General features: G+C 38.5%; 1 protein-coding gene across 1 annotated transcript; it reads right to left on the reverse strand.

The window, feature by feature from the left end:
* Positions 1-16,538: 16,538 nt before the first annotated feature.
* On the reverse strand, positions 16,539-19,988 carry LOC139739898 (uncharacterized). The gene has a single exon (XM_071650499.1). The coding sequence runs from the start codon at positions 19,879-19,881 to the stop codon at positions 17,794-17,796; it is 2,088 nt and encodes a 695-aa protein (XP_071506600.1). The 5' UTR covers positions 19,882-19,988; the 3' UTR covers positions 16,539-17,793.
* Positions 19,989-22,866: the final 2,878 nt, after the last annotated feature.

Here is a 22,866-nt window from a genome sequence, read left to right on the forward strand (position 1 = left end):
ACTGAACATCCACATAACTGCACTAGTGTATTTACTGTGGATGATACAAGTGCATGAAACAGATTTATCTTGTGTGCATGAAAGATTTGATCAGAACTGCAGAAAACAAAGGGTTTTGTTCAGGTGGCTTCAGATTAATTCAGTCGGTGATTCTATTATATATACCTACTTGAAATATGCTCATAATTTCAAGTTCGTTTTAATTAGCCAACGGGGGGGGGGGGCAATAATATCCTGCTTCCAGGTATTCATCATCTTTATGCAGTGTACATTTATGCAAATATTATTTGAGGAGAAATGGAAAAATCAAATGCCATTTTGCAATTGATCTACTCTCATTTTCAAGGTTTTTTAGATAGATAATAAAAGGTCTTTTTGCAATTCTGTCATTTTCAAGATTCTCAAGGGCACTATTGCCAATATCATTAAGTGTGGCAATAACATAAGTATGGGGAAGAGGCATATTCCAGAAGGGATTTTTTTTTTTTTCAAGAGATTATTTCAACAAATACTACCGTCAAAGTAGACGTATATTCCCTCACCTGAATCATGAAAAAAGCGATGATACATGTATTCCATTTTGACTCATTTGTGAAATTTAGGATCAGTTCTCAGACAGAGAACAACTGCCAGTTATTAATATGGGCTGTGATTCTGTTTCTCGCTACCCTTGAACTCACAGTGAGTCGCACCTTCCAATTAGATCTAGAGTCTAGAGTCTTAACATGGACTCGGTGGAAATACCGGTTTTACATGCATGTGACGTCATCAACTTTATAAGAGCATATTCTTATATAATGTAAATTTGTATAATGTAAGCGGTTAGCAAACTCATAAATAGTAGTACTCATATTAGAAACTAGTTAGTAGATTCTAACGTAAGATCCACGCGCAAACACTAGCGTACTATATAGGCCCCTACGTTCCTATTGTACGTGTACACTGTAGCTACTGAAAACATCACGTAAACCTGTTGTGATAAACAAAAATCGGGTCGGGAGAGCCCCCCACCCAGCCCCTTTAATCGGGTATTCACGCTCTTTTTAGAGCGATATTTGCTACTAGTACCTAGTACTAATTTAAACCTAACAGTTTGGATCTAGAACAGTTACAGTAGGCCCTACAAAAAAATATAGTAGGCCTAGGGTCCTACCAGTATACCTACGAACATGTACAAACCTACGAACATGTACACACAAACATTGTTCGAACTTCGTCTTCGTGCACGTCAGTAGCGGGTAATGATTTGGGCGCTAACAAAGATCCGCACCAGAGCCTCAGAGGTAAGAAAACTACATCAATAACAATACAAAATGCCACGGAACCTTTTATATTTAAAATTTGATGATATTTTTAAAATGCCATTATTGGACAAAGGAACCCTTAGCGAAATTCGGACTCAATGCACCACTGCAGCGCGTTGGTGTTATGGCCTATTACATGTATGGCAAACACTATAGGCTACATGTACTTAGTATGCTGCGCTACATAGTATATTATAGTATTACGTGCGTGCAAAGACAAAGTTGTCTATAATGTGCGATGAAATCCGTGAAAATCATGCACATCGTTTATGATAGAAAATAACTGGTAAAGGAAATAATTACCTTAAAAGATACTTATCCCCGCTGACAGACTTAGCAAAGTCACCATCATAGATTCAATGTCATTTTTAGCCCCAGACGACATCGAAATCCTGACTATCGCGATGACAGACGTTGACGACTCCGCGCCACAGCAACAAATTTCAGGCATTGGCACGTGTAACCAATGAGATCATCGGACTGCGAACACGTGACTTTCTATGGTGGACAACTAACACCGATACGGTGTTATTAGTGAAAACCCCCTTTTCATGACAAAACTATAACACCACTTGGGTGTCATTTTAACACCGAGAATCTAACACCCAATGAATGAGAGAATGTTGGTGTTAAATTAACACCGAAGGGTGTTAAATTGTGTCAATTTAACACCAAATTTAACACCCACAGTTTGACACCCGGTTGGTGTTACACTTTTAACACCGCATTTTTTGCAGTGTACGTAATGTAAGAACGTCACTGTGTTCTTTCTTTTGTTTTATTCTTAATTACATTCTCAGTACATTGTCTTTTCTTTCATATTAATACAGTTATGATTGAAAGATATCGGATGAAATCGGATGATATTGGATTGTGTTCATGTGTTGGCGTGTGTTGGCGTTAAAGCAGCTTAGTATATGTATATACTGTATATATATAATATACACATACTGTATGAATGAAGCAGATGATTTATCACATATTGCAGGGTTTAAATCTTCATCACTTATGCCCATCCATGACAATCAAACACATCCATTAAGAAATCAAATCTCTTTAATGTGGAAGACATCTGTGTTTGACAATGAAAGGTAATAGTGTCCGGATGAACGCCCAAAACCCCATAACAGTCCTGATGACATTATTTTAGAGTAAGGCTGAATTTTGTGACGCCACAAAATAACCTGAAATAGAGACGGGATCGTACTTTATCCAGATTTAATAACATAGCGATATCACATATTACCCGGGTTTATTGGAACGCTATACAGCGTCAGTGTTGCAGTTCCGCCGATGTGAAGAATTCCCAAATGTCACGCGTACATCTCACCGGCCGCTACGCCCCAAGGGGGGAAAGTGTACGACATCACACACGCAGGGGGGAAAAGAGCTCATAAGGAAAGCGCTGCAGGCTTGCATATTATGCAAGCACACGGTTGACAGAGCGCCGTAGAGTATGGCTAGATGCCGTACCTTACACGAAGCAACTTGGTATGGCGTTAGATGAAATACCGTTTTTTCCTCTATGCCTTCAACCGTTATCAGAGGAAAAACAAATTGCATACCGGACACATTCTAAAAAGGGAACGACAAGATAGACAACGAGATAGACAGACAGATGTAGACAGACAAAAACATATCAAAACAAGGATCAGAAAAGGAGAAGACGAAGAAATATAATTGAACGTGACAGGATGATAATGCTATCATTGTCTCAAGGTAAACATACTGATGCAAGGTCTGAAAAAGACGGCGGATTGTATTATGAGATGAACAGTTTGAATTGATTTTTACATGACTCAAGTTCTCATAGTCTAGACTATAAGGTCTTCGATTGTTTGGTTCGGAAGAAATTCATATTTTCTTGTGCACTGTTGTTGTTGTTGGGTTGTTGTTTTATTTCTTGGGGGTGCAACAAAGTTGAATATAGTGTTGTCATTTTTTTTTTACAAAAATGATACAGTTATCTAATTGGTAGCGTTTATATTTGATATAATTATCATCAAACACTTGAATGTTTTCGTACCGTTTTGATAAAGTTCATCTTTGTGATGTGTAAATAGGGCAATATTAACAGTAGGAATTCCATTTTTATGTTTTTGTGTGTTCCGGTTGTTCTTGAACCTCACTAATATATTTTCTGAATGCAAGCCAATTAAAAAGAAACAGTGTGTGTGTTTGTTTTTTTTCAGGGTGTACTTTAATTACATGCATTTAAATGTATGAATGTATTTTTTTTTTGCGATGAATATCCAATAACTGAAGTTGGGGTTGCGGTTAATCCAACTGGAATCATGCGGGAGGTCCGCAATCCGTATAGAGTGTTTCTATATTGTCGACTCGTTCAAGGTATTCTGCATGAGTGACCATAGGGTGTTAGCCTTTCCTGCCAGTCACGTCGTAGAGTGTTATGAAATGGACATGATCTGTATAATGTCTGTCGACGGGCGCAAGAAAACTTGATAGACAGCTTTGCAATAAAATTTTTCATTTACCATAAGGCCAAATATGCAGGTGTCAAGAGATGCCGGTGCGAGTAATTCACATCACTACGCTGCTGCAGACACAATAACGGGAAAATCACTTTCTTCTTCACTTCGCTTCTTTGACCATTTTAGAGCCAGGTTTGTTTGTTTGGTTGGTTGGTTGTTTGGTTGGTTGGTTTTATTTCTGTATTTTCAAATCACATATATAAAAAAAACACCTTATATACTTTTTTAGCATTATATAGCATTAGTCGATGCAAAAGGTTTAGCACTTTTATTATAAAGCAATTCAGAAATAGATCATAAAGATCACAATAATCTCAGCTAATGTGCTTCTGTGGTAATTGTAACAGTATGTCGGTGGAGATAAAATTTCACCCAGAATATTTTTTGCTCTTATATTCCCATGATCATATCATTCAAACATGACTACTTCATAAAAGCTATAATGGTCTTTTTCTGACTAAAGAAGAACAACTATATTTACCAGCAAGATACAGGTATTTGGACTCTCGAGAACAACAAAAAAAAAATTATAATTGATTACAGTAGGTTGGGATCCATCAGAAGTTAGGCCTGTGGTCAGAACTTTGCTATAAACTATAGAATTTTCTCAGGTAAACTTTCCTTCAGTTGACGCCTTGTTAAGTATCATTAAAATCAAAGCAAAATTTATCCCGGGCTTTAAGTGTAGAGTTTACTCGATTTGTTCAAATACGATAGAGGAATAGACCTTACTTAAGTTTATATAAGTTCCATGACAGGAACAATTTCGACATTATTTTGCATATTGAGTTCAGCATGAAATCTATAATTTGTAATTAGTAAGTAATTTTTTTTATTGCATCTGTTAGCAAACGACGATAGTCACGCGAAACATATTTTGAAGAATTTAGAAGAAAGATTATTCTGTTCGCTCGAGATTGAAAAAAAGGTTCATGGATATTTTTTACGCTGAACATCTTTTAAGACATTAAGTGTTAAGACAAGATTTTATCAAAAAAGAATGATACTTACAGACAGGTTTCATTGTATCGTCATCTAATTTGCATACCTTGTTAATTTGTGTTCTGTTGAAAGATGAATTGAAATCGATTTAAAATGACATGAAATGCATGAAAATAGTCACCATAATGCTGAGGCCATTCATCAAGCAGGAGTAGTGTCCGTTTTAAATGAAGTATAATAGACGTCTAGATGGTGACAACAAACCCCAGCAGTTATACATCAATATTATCCAATGAATGTTTGCAAGAAATATCAGCATATCCAACTGGTGTATTATAAACTTCAGAAGTTGATTTTTCATAGAAGAACTTGTGGTTTCTTAGTCAGCCAATATTCGTTTGTCAGGTTAAAGTCAACAAGTACTCAATATGTCAATTGAGTAAAATGAGGATAGGTGTGAGATTTTGAACATAATCTGAAAGCCTGGTGAAACAACGTTGAAAGGACTAAAACTTATTAGTCACCTGATTACTGCAGTCGTTGAGTATTCTGACATCGCGATACAGTGACAAATTAAGCCTCAATCAAGCCATGACGTTTTCTTGCGCGGGAAATGACGACTTCCTGCGCCACAACGACCCAAACGACTCGGACATGAGTCCGGACAAGCCCCTTTTGTGGGTTTCCATCAGTACTTTAAAATTCCCTTCTCTGTGTTATTAGGGGCTAATAAGTCTCTGATAATTTGTTTGTAGAATATGGCGCTTAGCGTTTGTTGTGTGTGCATCGTATTACTTCAGCGTGACAGGAAAAACAGATTTTGCCTAATTAAGGAGAGTTAGCCGCCGCGAGAATGTGTAATCGAAAGTGACTTTTTTTTTTCGTACAGGCATTAATCTCAGTTTCAGAAGCTTTCCACGGTGATAGTTTGCAGGTTCCGAAATCGCATGGATTTCTTCAGTTTTCAGGCTGTAGTGAAACGCGACTGACTGGTATCAATTTCTGCCTAACGTTGCCGAATTAGATAGGATTATCCGTGTTTGATCACGTTTGTCGTTCATGGTTTGATGAGGTAAAATTAGTCAAGGTCACGCAGTTCTCGCTACAAAATGTTAATCAGCAGTGGATTTGCAAGCAGAGCCCAATATCAACGGGGGCAGGGATGGGGAGGGTGGGAAAATAATAACGGATCGATTTAAGATTTGTTGTGATAAATGTGCTTCATTTCCTATCCACTAACAAGCCACATGTCAATAAGTTTACCTGTACCTATCCACGTTAAAGTTGTGTACATACACTTGTATACATTTTCGATGTAATTGTTCACCTATATCTATACCTTTGATATTTTAGGTAAATTTTGTATAAACCTATACATAGCCTAAGAGTTAAAGTTGCCAAATTGACATAAAGTATCCCGAAATGGAAATGAAATAAACCAAAGATTTCACTTATATCGACCAGTCATGAGAACTCTTGTACAGCACCTTTGAAATATGCCCACTATCGTTTTCTTCAACTTCATTATTCATTTATTTTCTTGGTTTATCTATATCTATATATCTGTTTATTCATTACTTGTCTGTCTGATTTCTGCAGTTAAACAAGCTTGATTTCATGCAGGCCCCATATGTCTTTGATTATTTTGTCCATTGTATGTACGATGAGTAAGATTATTTAGTTGTATTGTTGTTGTTTTTATTTTGATGTATAATAAATGAAAAACTAAGAAAATGATCGGAACAAAAATCAGATATCATTTTGTCCACAGCCGAGGACAAAAATTAGTGTAACTCTATCGTTTTTCAAAGTTAATCTTATCACCAAAAAAAAAAAAATTTAATAATCGGCAAAATAAGGTTTTGACGAAAAGGTATTCCGCACGTGGATATGACTCTTCCCAGATAATTACATAAAATGTAAATGCCCACTCTCTGCAATATTTGACACATTAAATCACCGCGAATTAACGCATGCATGTTGTCGATTGTCGGTACACCATTCCAAACTGCATTTGGCATTTGGCATAAGCTGTCGCATTCCCGGGTCGCGTTTTACCTGTTGTCAATATCAAGGCCATATACCTTTACTCATAATTTACATGCCGTCATATTTTCCCATCAACGTGCATTACTGCTTCCTCTCTTTGCATGGGACGAAAATGTCAGAAAAGTCAATGGAATTCGATTATCATCATTTGAAAACATCGGGGAGATGTGTTTGTCTTTCAAGAATATACTTAGTATTCGTCTGGGCATTCTCTTTTCCAATCCGTGCATATAAAATCTCAAGCTACCTGTATTCATGGATGAAGGAGTTGTGTATACCTACGTCATTCTCTGTGGACGGAGCCATCAAAATTTGTGTAGTCTGCTCATGCAAGACGGAAGGAAAATCAGCAACAGGAAATGTCATTCAATTTTGATTCCACATTGGAGACGAATATTCATTAGGCAGTAACATGCATCCCTGGTTGCATTATTTGCATTCTCCGCTAACTCTCTAGCTGCTCTTCTTATATACTCTCTTCCCTTCTCCCTCTCTCTTTTCTCCCTTCTTCTCCTCCAGCCTCTATTCTCTTTTCCTCCTCCTCCTCCTCCTCTTCCTCTTTCTCCTCCTCCTCCTTCTTTTTCTCCTGCTCCACTTTCTGGTAAGAGACTCCAACTGCAAATAAAACACTCTGAGAAATCTTGATAATATCCTCAATGTAACTGCGCTGTGGTGTACTCCTGTTGAAACTAAGACAGCAACTACAGTAATAACTTATTTTTAGGAACAGTTTCAAAGTGTTGAAACTAATGATTTTTAGTATGTGAAGAAACACTTTACACGAGCTCATGTGTCTACCCTAACACCGTTTGGTTATTTTGTCTTGAGATTTGATACATTGTTTTCTCTTTATGTAATTGGCCAATGCCAATTATTAGAACGTGTTACATTGATTCAGTTTTTCCGCTGATTTACATTTTTTATATTCTTTGTACAACTTTGGCCTACTAGACGCACAGAAGGCCAGATGGAAATCTTGTTGACCTAACAATAAAAAATAGGGATCCAGCTGTGTTTTCGGATGCGACAACTATAATCTACCAGCACAGTTACTATTATTGTCCTTTTTCTATCATCCTTTGATTAATTAGACATCGCTTTATATGTTTCATATCTTTCAGCAAAATCAAAATGTGTAGGTTGCGATATATAATGGATTCAACAAGTCATTTTTAGATGTGGCAGTTACTAAGTCCCTTTTAAAACAAAGCACACCCCTCTTATAAATAAAGTTCTTCCTGAAATTAGCTTGTGATTTCTGACATATGGAAGGATGAAATACATCTAACGAAACATAAGGCGTCAATGCACCCACATAAAATCACTCATATAGCATCTTGTATCCTCTATTAGCAGTCACTGAATCTATGTGATGACGTCATCATCCTTCTCCCCTGCGTTGCACAAGTCGTACGTCTTCCCCTGTTGTCATGGCAATCCATTCTCCACTGTAGAGGATTCGCTACAGGCATCCCATTTGCAGAAGAGAAAGAGGAGAGTAAATACATGTACACACACACACGCGCGCGCACACACACACACACACACACACACACACACACACACACACACACACTATCTGTGTTTCTCCGTTGCCTTCCAGCTGTGTGTCACAGCATCTAACACTGCTTCTTCTCACTCCTGCCGCTTTCGTCCTTCCGCTCTTGAAAAGATGTACGATGTAAGAGTGAAATTTACCCTCGCTTATTATATCATATCAGCTAAAGTCTCTGAGAAAAAATCAGGTATGTTATCTTTTTTTAATCAACCATTTTTTAATTTAATGTAATTTTTCATTTTTTTTTTTTTTTTTTTTTGCTTTACTTGACATCCCCCTGCAGTGTTCCTGGTTATTACAGGTTGACCGAGTGACAGATATTTCTGATGAAACAAGTTGTATGTGGATGGAATCAAATAGCAAATCCTTATCGCTCAAAAAAAATACCCATAATCCTGATGTGAGATGCTTGCGTGGAGACGATACACAGCAAAGTGATCTTCTTTTACAGTTTGTGAAGTGTGCTCACTAGGACATGAACCTTAATCATTTTGGGCCAATTTCAATCAAAATCCCAATGAATACTTAGTCCACAATCTACTGAACATGTGACACCATTTTGCGTGTGTGCATCACGGAGGAATATGTATAGCTAATTGACGGTTATCTTTGCCCCGTGCGTAATGGTTGTTCAAGAGAAAAAGAAAAAAAAATGAATAAACGCCCTTTACTCTACGAGATATATAACTAATTCTTGAGTTGCAAAGGTAAAAACATTGAAGGTTGAGAAGGATATTCGGCAAGATGATATACTATTGCATGTATATTTCGTTTCATTTCAATTTTATTTGTCTACATTTTTTCATCACATTCAACGCTTCAGAAATGTCTGATTTCGATTAACTAGTTAAAATCAGGAATATAAAAAGCTGTAATCAGTCACTTGTTATACTGCTCTCTAGGTATGTTACAACGTATAGCTCGCTCTCTTTCGATCCCGCACTATAACAGGTGATTGACAATGTTAAATCTACTCATCGTTTCTTATCCAGAAAATATTGTTATGAAATGATCACTTTTTATCCTCACTGCCCTCTGTAAATGTAAAAAAAAACAGAGAGAGAGAGAGTGTACAAATATGTTTGCTTGTCACAAATAAAAATGATACATTGTCTTGATATCCATTTGAAGTACCTCAACAATCTAGAGATAAATAGAAGCGCTGATCAGATATTCACTTTCTTGATTCTCTCTCCCAGCTCCCGCACACATTCGACTTGACCAATAATCATATATATATATATATATATATATATATATATATATATATGTATATATATATATGTATATATATATATACTGTATAATTATATACCTATATATATATTATACAACTTTATATATATTTACAGATACACATACACATAATGATACATACACACACACACACACACACACACACACACACACAATCATATACACAATACGAGAGAGACGTCTGCGACATAATATAACAAGTTGAACACGAAGAACAATTGCATTGAAATAAATGTGTCGTTTGTTTAATCGTTCACGCAATACCAGCGGCTTTTTTTTTTCTTTTTCATCAATCAAGTGAACAGTATACTGATTTTCATTTAAATTTCTGTTTTGATGTTTGTTGAGAAGCTATTCATGTACATCTTTCCCCATACAACAAATCTGATGCGCTTTGTCAATGAATAATTTAATGTCTTGACAGATTACTATAACTTCATTGAGCAATTCATGTTGCGATGAGATAGCGCGCACTTTAAAACTTTGAAATCTCCTAAGACTCTTTGATTACATAAGATAAAGACGGATCTCGATGAAATATGATGTATAATATCATTGGATTAAACATGCATGACATTCAATATCACATCAAAGCTGACTTGTCAATAATTATGATTTTCTGTGCGTTTTTCTCCATAGAATGACCTCATTTGGTTTTCATCAACGACGTTTGACATGATAAATGTCAGTGAAACAAACACACATCCATACCCTAAATTACTCGGCCGTTGAATTTGTTTCCGTTAGCAAATTATCAGATAAACATTTGCCGATACGTTTGGCAATACTGGTTCGATTGCAGTGTGAGAGCATCTAGTCTCGGAGTCACGATAGTGCTGTTGTATAGTTGACATATACTAATGTAAACATGTTTCACAAAGTTGTATGACCATACACACAAGAACATGATTTTTCATCACTTAAATAGCCAACTACGCTGAACTGGATGTAGCTAATGCCGGCTATTGTATTTTCTTCCTCTGACACTGGTTTGCGTTTATAATGATTTACATAGGGATTCTAGGACACCGATAACCGGATAACATGATGCACAGGCTCTATTGCAGACGATACATTACATTAAGAGACAGACAACGTTTTCTCTGCGTATTACTTATGTACAGGTTTCTATAAAAATATATTTCAATACATTTTCTTTCCATTCACAATTTTTACATATCCGCATCCGTTACACTTTCTGCTTGAAAATCCCCCGATGATTTCTCCATAGATCTAGTCAACTACATGCAACAAAAGAACATTGTGTTGATAAATTATACTCTACATAAATTGCTGTGATTTTATATCGTATTCTAAATTTTTCTCACAATATAAGAGTTTTATTTACAGACAGGATTTTTCGTCTAATGCGTGCATAAATCATTTATAGAATCTCTTCATCATTAGGCCTATTGTTATATATGTACATTACACAAAAATTTCGTTGACTGCACGATCAATTACAGTCAGCATAATTTTCCATGAGATTTATATAGCTTAGTGATATTGTAAAGGCATTGATAAATCTGATATCTTTATGTTTTTTGTTTGATGGCTAGCAGAATATTGTGGCTATGTTGAGAATACGATACAAGAAACATTGTGACGATACAATCATCTCAGAAATTGGTCATAGTAACGTTTGTTTTAAAATGAGTATAGTCCTAACTCGAAGAATTCTAACAAGGAACATAATATTATCGTCCAACATCAAACGTACTAATATTCGTGGAATTTATTCTAAACGATATACACCTCTTCAGCTGTCTCTCAGATATAGCTAGTCAAAAATGGTATAGTTATCTCCTCTAATTTTCTTTGTAATCTGAAACATTTGCGATGAAGGCTCAAGAAATTATTAAAATATTCGGTTTGAAATTTAACTAGGCGTTTCAGAATATAACAGAAAAGTAATTGAAGTAATTGTCACGGTGCATTGCATTTTAACGCAATGTCAATGACAAGTTCTAATGGTATGCATACAAATATTCACAAGCGAGGGACCACATTATGAGGAACGTTTATACACACAACAGATTCAGAAAGCGTCAACGATGTATACACGTACACTGAGATCCAACGCAACGGGCTTTCGCCCGTACGAAATGACACTGCATTTTAATAAGGATCACGTGACGCTCGCAGGCGACGTCATCGCGTTCTCCTGTAATTTCAGGATATGAGATGCGGCCCCATTCTTCTTCAATGGACTTCCCGTGCTGTGCGACGCGATTCGGTTTCGATTCGTTGTATTCGTCGCAGAGGCGACATGTACAGTGTACTACAATACGCGATCGTCGAATCGAAATGGCGTCGCTCGATGTGATACATAGAAACATTGCTGGGGGAGAAGGGGGGGGGGGGGGATGCACTGTACCGCTACCAACAGCCAATAATGATTGGAATGAGACCTCTAATTATTTCATAGCGAACACAGTGGGGAGGTAGGAAATCAAATAGCGTTGATATTCCCTCTGTATCATGGCACACGGCAGCCGCATGCGACGCACCCTTGCACTGATATGTTGCTACTGGAGTTCTAATGGTGTCGTTTTGATGTGGGTAATAAAGCAAGATTCTTTAGACATTGCAACCGTGCATGCTCCTCACTTCGTCACATACGGGAAGGATTTACATGTAGGCCTACATGACACGTATCATATGAACACAATTGTCATCCCGATCAATCAATATTCAACACCGGGGATTCAACACTATTTCATGTAGCATATTGGGTGGTTTCAAAGATTAAGAATTTGTGATAAATCTGACAGATTCGAATATCTATATCTACGGTATTATAGGCAACATCGTATTTTCTGCCTGGGCTCGCGCGATTTAATTTACACAATAGGCTATTAACTTTGCCTTTATGTTTGTTGTGAGAGTCTAAATTGTCCCGCTCGATATGATGTATCTATAAAATATATTTTCTCGGTTACAATGTATGAGCTATGTGAAGTGAGAGAGATGAAAAAAGAAATTAACGGTCTGATCACGTATACTGTAGAGTGTAAAAAGAATAGTCATCTTTCACGGCGTTAAGATGAAACTAGAAGCCAGCCAGTGTTTGTAATTGTAATTGTATTCTGAAATCACTGTTTGGTTAAGCTTCACCGTTTGATTTCATTATTCTTTCAAACCTTTTGATAATTCCTCCTTGATAGGTGTAAATAAACATTCGTGGATTTTTGAAGACATGAAACAGCAACACTTTTCCCCATATTCATTAAAAGCCACTATATAAGGTCGTTAAGCTTCATTCAAGATCAAACACGCCGCCGACTATATCTGATGGTTGCTAACGTGAATGTAATTGTGGACTGGGCCTGGTTATGCTATTCAAAACAAATATGATACACAACGTGATCATCACATGGACTTCTCGGAAAGCTAGGGTGTGCTAATTTAGAGGGAGAAATGTTCATTACCGAGACCTTTACATCCTGATCTAAAATTCCATAATTAGCGGGTTCTTCTTGTATGATAATCATCTTGGAAGTGCAATGATGCGTTCAGATGAGGCTAAGCATCCTGTGTTATTAAAATAGGCCCTGTCGAACCACTCAAGGTATACCATTCTATTATTCCATGAACCATAAGGCTGATATTGTTGTTGGAAAATAATGTTAATAATCCAATAACTGCCTCATGTATGCTTCTTTATTGAAATTTATTCTACACGACCTTGAGATGATGCAACGTGGCATTGAAAGTCACGCAACATTTTTTTTTAATACGAGGCCCTGCCGATTCATAAGTCGATATCGAACGCTTTGTTTGATATTTAATTCCAAACTATTATCTAGCAGATAACATATAAAATGGAAGTGATAACTATATATTTGGATTGAAAGGGGAGAAAGCATTTATTTATTATGTTTTTTAAGAACAATATGACGGTTTCAGGGACACCATCAACATTTGTCACGATCACTTTAGTCATCATCATCGCACCAGGTACCTCTCCTCACATCACCACCTAAACAGCAACAATTTGCAGTCGTTAGTCATTGTTTATCAGGTACAAATAACCCTAACACACCCCTCTTACTTAAACCAAGCTTGCAGAACTTCCGATGGCCAAAATTTCCAGATCAAAAATTACGGCGCTATTTGAAACATTTAGGTTTGAAAGAAACACACTACGACGAGAAAAATTTCATCATAATTAAAGTAGAACCAAATCACACATCCAATAGATATAGTTCCTCGAGAGGTCAATTGAATATTTCTCCCATAGCAATGTTTTCCTATCGAGGATTGGATTTAGAGAGGGAGAGAGAAAAAGGGGGTGGTGTTATCAAAAATAATAATTGAAAAGATGTGAGTCAACATTCCATTCGCCAAACTCACGTCGACCATTGACCGTTGTTCCTATTGTTTCGTCATCTCTCTGACCTCACAAGGACACAGCGTTGATAGACTAACATCTTACGCACACAATTGATACTGATATCATAAGTGTGTCAGCGATCGCTTTGTTTACTTTTCTTCTTTTGCTGTGTTCTGATTACGGAAATACATTGTATTTCATTGATAGTATCGTAGCAATCAGCATAGTAGATGCTAATGCTATAGGGTTGATTCTGTGCTGATCAGGTACGAGGTACACATAACTTTTACAGATCCTAACGACGCGTCGTTAGACGCCGCAATTTCAAGCCGCATTATATTAATAACTCATTTTTGGCGTAGTTACAGTACTCGATCACACTACCCAATGAGTACTCTTTGCATGGCGTTTGTCCCCAAGTATGCAATCAGTTAGTCTAAGCTGCTAAATTTGGTTTCTTTGATGTCCTTCAGACATAATGGTGATTAGAGCTACCATTCAGGGAAGTAGCTATAAGTAGGGATTATTTTGAGAATTCCTGGCAAATCTCTACTGTTGACATATCCGGGGCCTCCGAGCCAAGTAAGATTTCCTAAGAATAGTTATAGCTCGTGATTGGCTGATCCGTCTTAAGAGACAAAATCTATCAGTTCCTTGCTAATTATATCATACTTCTAGAGATACAGAAGGGAGAAGAAGAATGGAGAGAAGAGATGAGAGGCGAGAGAAGGGGGTGAATAAAGAAAGAAGGCAGAAGAGCAAACCCTCATTAAGAGAGCTGTTCATAATCTATCAATGCTTTCTACATTGAATGAGGATATCACTAATTTTTAGGGATACGTTTCGAGCTATTCATGTATTCTTTGAGGAAATGTCATTTTTTTTTTTGGGTAAATTGCCTCCATTAATGAAGAAGCTGCAAGCAAGCACTGTCGATATCTTATACGTTTGATTGTGCTGTTATTTTCTCCCACTCAAGAGTGAGCAAGTCTAACAATACAATGGAAGTATTTCCTCTTAGGCATCTATTCATCTCACTCGTTAACGCAATCTGTGCCAGGGACTTTGGACAGTGTGTGCATCGCTATGGAGGTTTTCCGCGCCAATCGGCACCCGAAGGACACAAAGGGTTTAAATAGGCATTCCTTTCACACTATATACGCCCGTGAATTCGTCATGCTCTTTTCCTTTTCTGCTTAATCGCAGATTTTGAACAAATAGGTATTAACGTGGGACCTTTAAGGTACCAATTTAGTAAAAAGTGACTAACTTGTTCTTAGTTTAACACACTACAAGTTGCCTAAGTTTGAGAGCCGCTGGCAACAACGGATCAGTTTTTAGGCGACAGATAATGCTATTGTAATTCGCCATTTAATGTCACGTGCTCTTGCCAGAACGTTTCAGTATCATCATCACCTAGAGTCAAGGTCAACTATGACTAATTTTTTCTTCCATCCTGGAATGACATCTTAAGCTAAATGGCTTTGATACATTAGCTGTTATCTTGCGAACTTCCTGTTGGATTCTTTTTTGGGGGGGGGGGTATAGGGAATGACAATGGTACTCGCACAAATTGTTAGTATTTGCTGAGGATGAGCTCAGAGACTTTATTTGCTCAAGCAAAAATCACGTTACTCACAGACTGTGTATATTTACACTCAATCCTGTGGGTATACTTTTTTTTGGGGGGGGGGGGGAGGGAGGAGGGAGTACAGCGTTAAATTTCTGGCTAGTAGAAGCCGTGAATTGAAATGGGTCTGGATGACAAAGCGAAGTCTGTGAATGGAGGGAAACATACTCCAAAACCTCGGGGCTACACGGTCTGGGAGATTTCCAGCGTTTGTATACCTCAGTATAAAGAATGAGTCATGCTACTCGGGGCAAAACGTGGGAATGAATTCGTCCTCAGCGCACACAAAGAAAATGAAATAATGTGGAGCTTTTTTCCCTAACTTTCTCATAGCGTCGACCTCCAACTTGATAGAATTCCCATCTTACTGCTCGCAGATTTGCAAACAGTGAGGTTTTCACCACAACACAGCGATAATGAAATACCTTACAGTGGTTATAGGTATGATGCGTCATCACTCATAGGTGTGACTGTTCAGAGGTGCAAAAGGACAGATGTGCTAACTTAAAATTTGTATTTAAAAAAAGATACAGTGATATACATTGATTACAAGGTACAGCGTAGGAGCTTATACAATCATGTTACACTCCTGGACCTTAAGTGGTTCAAGTGCTTTCTTGAATAGACAACGCACGATGTCATTCTATTTCGAGAGCCGCATATGTTATTTTGGCTTGTAGATTCTGGCAGCGCACTATATATATATTTGCTTACATCATAGATCTTTTTTTTCACCGATTATCAAAACAAGGCTTTAAGTATGAAAGTGAATACTTGCATAATGCCTCACGTGGATACAGTGCATACAGATTAATAACCACACAACTTGCTGCGGTATGAATAATTAATGAGATAGCCTTCATCCCGGCCTATTACATCTGGGCTGTATATCGCATAATGAAATCAGGGCAGTACGCAGCAGGGGCCCCTGTATACTATGTGTGTGGGGTGTGGGGGGGGGGGGGGGGAGGGTCTAGATATTTTCAGAGTATGCCTTTTTATTAAGCAACATCCTGAGCAGTTATAGAAATTAAAAAGTATACAACGTGAAATTGCAAACCCTTCATTGGCCCCTAACGCCTTCAAGAAACTTTCTTGCATACGAACTGAATCAAGTGTGATCTATAATCAACCGGGATCCTCCGAGTGAAATCATTCTGAGAGGACAATCGCAGAATACGTTTCAAAGCTTGAGAATAACAATCATAAACATGCCACAAAACAACAACAAAAGAATGCATGAGATTTGCAGCGAAAAGAACACAACAGTGCCATTTGCAGCAGATAATACATTTAAAGCTCTTTAAATAGATATGCTGCATTTTATATATATACGGAAGGCTGTGATAAAAGCTAAAATCAACATTTTCTATGTATGTGCAAAAAATAAGTCTATGGCTGCAGTTATAGAGGCAGATTTTATAACAAGTTTATACTGCACTTAACAATGATATTAGCACCTATAATGAGCTCTGTTAAAATGCGCTCATCTGTATGCTTTCTTTGCGGTAGCAGTAATAATTTGCTTTACTCTTGCTTGCGAAAACAGTGTCACTAGTTCGTGCAAACATATTGTCCAAGCTATATACGCTACAATAGTCAATAATTCTCTGTTTCTGACTACCATTCTATCTCTTACGCAGAGAAAATGGCAATGATCGTAAGATGTGTATTGCACAAATCGTTTCTCTTCGGATGGCGGGTGCCATTGTAACAATGGAACTGTTTCTTTGTCACAAATAGAGAGACTTCATAATAAGCCTTAACTTTACACATGTTCCCCTTAGGTTTCCAAAAATTCTATGCCTGGCGAACTGCTTGTAAATACCTTGTGTGCGTAATGGTGATTAAAGTTTTATGTTTTCCAAGCAGACGTTTACTGTCATATTTTGAAATGAAGAATCTTTCAGATACACACATGGTAAGCACCACCAGCTTTTGTAATGAAAAACAAATAGTTTCAAAAGTGGTTTGCTTTTAAAATTTTCACTCAAAGATCTATCGTCACTCACACGGCAGTCTTGATAGTGCATTACATTAGATTGTTTGTATTCGCAATGTCTGATAAATTATTCGGAATAAAACAATAATTTCGCCTCAGACAACTTCAAACATCATTTACCATAACTATGTTTCCCTAATAATTTCATTGAATAATGACTAAACCAAGGTATCAGGTAATGACATTATACAGACAGACACAAGTTTCAATGGCTGCATGATTATCAAACCCAGCTTGAATATCTGAACATGTTAACACAGTGGGTGCCAAGATTGGTGACGACAAGCTCTCCGCTAGAGGCCAGTGCCATACCGAGAGGACCACTCAAACCATCCGATTCATTCAGGAGATGACGGATGAAGAGTCCGTCGGGAGAGAAGAGTTGTAGCCTGTCAGCACAGTCCGCCACCAGTATATTTCCCTCCTGATCGGTGCAGACACCAGTCGGACCAATGAATTGACCGTTGCTGGAGCCACAGGAGCCAAAGGTGCAGATATGGTTACCCTGGAAGTCGAAGATCTTGATGCAATGGTTGCAATGATCCGAGACAATGATGCGATTGTTACTTATGGTGACGTATCGTGGTTCGTTGAACTGGTTATCGGCGTCGCCTCGAGAACCAAAAGTGTGCATAAGGTTTCCGTCGGGGTCATGGATGGTGATTCGATGCTTGCCGATGTCGGTGACAACCACACGGCCGTCCGTGGCAAGGGCTATTCCGTAGGGCTGCTTAAAGAGGCCGTTGTCTCCGAAGTGCAGGATGTACTGCCCATAGAGGGTCAGTTTCTGGACCCGATGATTGTATTCGTCAGTGACATACACGCAAGGGTCGTCATCGTCTGAGATGGCGACGTCCAGGGGAAGTTCAAATTGACACGGTTGACGACCTCTCGAGCCAAACTTACATTCGAAACGTCCCTTGCGATTGTACACCTGGATGCGGTCATTGTCGCGATCGACGATGGCAGTGTATTCTCCGTCGGCGGTACACGCCACTCCACTTGGCCAGTCGAACTCCCCGGCATCGTCCGTCTCGTCCTTCAGGTGGAAGAGGATTTGGGGCTTCTTTAGCACCGATTCTTTGGCTGTCCGTTTGGGTGACTTTGGAGCACACTCTGAGAGGGAGCTATCGTCAAGTTCGGTGGAATCAATGGAGCATATTGACCTAGTATCGGTGGCTTGCGACAACTCGCTGAAGGTCTTATCGCCACATTTGATCTCACCGAGTTGTGGGAGGGAATGGTCAACGGAACTCTCCTTAGCCTCAAAGTACAGATTGCTAAGTTGTTCCATGGTAAAATCTTGTTGTGGGGAGACAACGGCAAGTCCCTGTAGCCGTTCGATTACCTGGTCTTTGATGGACAGGATGTCTAGCTCGGATCCATGACCGAGGGCTTTCTCCGTGAAGTCAAAACCACTCAGTAAGTTATCTAATCCAGATTGCAAACTCCTGCGGTGTGCGTTGAGCTGTTGTTTGCGACCCTGACAGATACGGCCTAACCTATGTCCGAGCTCCTGCTGCTGTTTGCGGAGCAGTGCCATGATGTCCTGGAGAGTCCTCTCTATGACGTACTCGGCCTGGCCGCGGTTGGCTTCCAGCTGAGCTTCCACCTCATCCACACCCCGCAGGGCCTCCTCGAAAGTGGCGATCCTATCGCGGACATTTTTCATCAGCGTGTCGATGGTGTTTTTATGGCGGGTCACCTCATCTTGGAGAAAGGTATGTGAGTGGTCTTTGTGTTCGATGAGTATACACTCGCGGCATATGGGAACGGCGCAAGTTTCGCAGTAAAATCGGACGGCTTCTCCCTCATGCTTCTCACAGTGAATTTCACGCTTGAGCAATTTTTTGTTTTCCGATGGCGGGACTGTGATGATGTGATGTTTCCTCGTGAAACGGGCAATTCGGTGGTCATGTGAAGGGGCACATTCATCACAAAGAAAATCGACACATTCCAGACATCTGTAGTGTGCCTCGGCGGGTTGCTGGCCGACACATATGGTACACACAGCCTTCCTCCTTGGCCCCTCATCCTTGCGCGGGGTGAATACATCAGACAGATTTAGAATGAAGAAATTATCAGCCAGACCCGATACGCCATTTTCAGGGAGTTCCGACTCCTGGCGACACAGAGGACATCGAATGGTGTGGCTGCCATCTGGTGCGTATCGCAACAAACATGCCTCGCAGAAACTATGGAGACATGGCAACACTTTTGGTTTGCTAAAACGTTCGAAACAGACTTGGCACAAGAGGAATTCCTCGCTAATTTGACTGAGCACAGAGAGTTGTGATAGTGAAGCCGCCATGTTACAGTCGCTCGTAACTCATTATGTGGTCGTGCAGTAATGTAGAAGTGATGTCGTCGCTTGTGAAACGTTCGCCCGGCATCGAGTATTGTGCTTCAGTCTCTATACTTTCGTCCGCCTCATCCCCCGCCTGATCGTTCAGTGATTAACATTTCTTTGCAGACGACACTGCGGAGCGCGATCGACTCATCAGCATGAATAACCATCACGGAAGTGACCTCAATGCACGGATTTTTTTCCCCCTCTCCCCCGCAGTCACGCCCATCTCTAAAGAGCAGTCGTCCTGCCTGGAGGTGGCGCTACATAGCTAAGAATTTATAACACAGTGCATTCTGTCGATTGATAACAAAGGAATATGTTTTGAGTTGCTCACAACATGCTGAAACACATGTAAATAATCTCTAAAAGTGTAAGATACATCTTTGTTTACCCTTTGTTTCATTAATTTGTAGGTAAATTTAGCAGTAGATTGACAATCTTAAAAACGGAGTGGTAGATGATGCATACTAATATATTGTTTCTGATATATCCTTTGTTTACTTTCTTTCCATTGTTTGATTTGCAGAAAATACATCCTGGTAGAACGTGTAAATATTTACGTTCCACGAATTGATGTCGCGCGTCCGTGCGTGAAATTAGAGATAATGACATCATAATAGTGAGTTTAGAGATAGCAGTATACGAGTAGGCGATTGGTGTGATATGGCAGGTAAACACCTTTAAAAGTGATTATGAATACTCGTATTACTTGTTGGGGTAATGTATTTACTGCGCTTCTTAAAAAGGAGAAGTAAAATGACTAGCAGTTTGTCAGTACGTAACAGTCACAAAGAAGAAGGAGTATAGATATAAAGATAAGGGGGGGGGTGAGGGTGGTCCGAAGTAACTGGAATGAGTATGAAAACAAAAACAGAGAGAACACACACACACAACAGAAATGAAATTCAGAGTTCTGTAAGGAGTGGATAAGAGAAAATATTTCCCTCATGATCAGGATAAAAGCATGAAAGACAGAAAAAACGAGCAAGTAAAAGTAGAACGTATTCATTATTTCATTATTGAAGTTGAGCAAGACTCGACTTAGTGATATATTATATAGCATAAGAGGCTCTTTCAGGAGTTTTGGTTTCTCTACGAGTTACCGGACGATAATGACTCATTCATTGATACTTGACGTGAAATATAACAAGTCATAATGTTAATAGCTGGTCTCCACTCAGGCCTACCTTCTCTGTTTGAAGTAATGACGTCACTGTCATATTTGTCTTTATCATGGGAAAGGAGATTACTGTATAGTTTCTGTTTTGTTCCCAAGCCGTTGTGACTGTGTGATCTACGTATTTTGAACGTGTGCGGTGTGAATTAAGATATCACTGAAAAGATGATTAATAAAAAAAACAAAACCGTTAATATTTACAAATTATATCAAATTGAAAACAAGGATTATTCTTCTTGATGCCCTTGTGATTATAGTTACCATACATGAACAATCCCCAATCATCCTTTGTATGACGCCTACAAAGCATTGAATTTATTTCATCAAAAGTATGTATTATTACCCAACAGTTAAGAAATTCAAGAATATAGATCAGAGAGAATAATTTGTAAAAATGAGATATCCTCAGAAACATGCATACCCCATGAAATAAATTTGCAGCTTTTAACTCGGATATCTCTAAGATTTCAATTTCTGAGATTTCCAAAGTTTCTGAGCTCAGTTGACCCTATACCGGAAAAAGTCATATTTGTATTTATCAGGACTATACTATTCTGTCAAAGTCAATGTTATGTTAAAGAACAGGAGGAAAATGGATACTATAACAGCAGGAAGAGAAGGGGGTGGGGTGGTCTGAGTGGATTGTGCTTTCATTGTTTCTCTCCCGCTCTTTCCTTCTCTCTTTCTCTTGTCGATCTGTCTATCCATACACCTATCTATCTCCTTCCTTTTATTCCTCATCTGTCTTTATTAATTCTTATGTTTGAATGACTTGTGCTTTGTTTCTCTCTCCCCTCTTTCTATCTCTCTCTCTCTCCTTTCGGTCTCTCGATCTTTCTATCCATACACCTATATAATTAATCTTGTTATATAAGATAAAATTCTTCCTCGTCTCTGTCATCTGTTTTAATTCTTGTTTGAGTGGCTTGTGCTATCATTCTTTCTCCTGTTCTTCTTCTCTCATTCTGTCTTTCATTGATCTATATCTATCCATATTCCTATTTATTTCCTCCCCTCTCTCATCTGCTTTGTCAATTCTTCTGTTTAAGTGGCTTGTGATTCCATCATTTCTCCCGTTCTTCTCTCGTTCTGTCTTTCATTGATCTTATTCCTATACATTTCCTCCCCTCCCTCATCTGTTTTGTTAATTCTTCTGTTTGAGTGGCCCGTGCTTTCATTCTTTCCCTTCCTTTCTTCTCTTTTATTATTCCGTCTCTCATTGATCTATCTGTCCATATCATACCTACTTCTTTCCTTTTAATTCTTCTGTTTAAGTGGCTTGTGCTTCCATTATATCTCCCATTCTTCTCTCGTTCTCTTTCATTGATCTATCTTATTCCTATACATTTCCTCCCCTCTCTCATCTCTTTTTAATTCTTCTGTTTGAATGGCTTGTGCTTTCATTGTCTCTCGGCTCTTTCCTTGTTCCTTTCGCCGTCTCTCCATCTTTCTATCCATAAACCTATCATTCCATCTATCCATCCATCCATCTATCTAACCATCCATCTATCTATCCATCTATCAATCTACTTTCTCCTCCTCTCCGTCATCTGTTTTGTTAATTCTCCTATCAAGACAAATGCCTTTGTGAATCTCTTCACCCTAGCGATATGAACTAAGCTCTTATGATACGAGATCCAAAATACAGTAAATAAGATAGAACGTCCGTAGCAAGACAAAATGTCTTGGTTGATCTTATCTCATTTGTTCATAAGGCAGATTACACGGCACTAAATACTTGATATGGAAACCAAAGTAAACAAGTGCTG

This window comes from Diadema antillarum, unplaced genomic scaffold (genome assembly GCF_040938485.1).
Source record: "Diadema antillarum isolate AM-2024a unplaced genomic scaffold, OU_Dant_1.0 seq00000821_RagTag, whole genome shotgun sequence".
NCBI classification, from domain to species: domain Eukaryota; kingdom Metazoa; phylum Echinodermata; class Echinoidea; order Diadematoida; family Diadematidae; genus Diadema; species Diadema antillarum.

Bases quoted from the DNA above. Each gene is read 5' to 3' on its own strand.
- LOC139739898 (XM_071650499.1), bottom strand. From the start codon at position 19,881: ATGGCGGCTTCACTATCACAACTCTCTGTGCTCAGTCAAATTAGCGAG.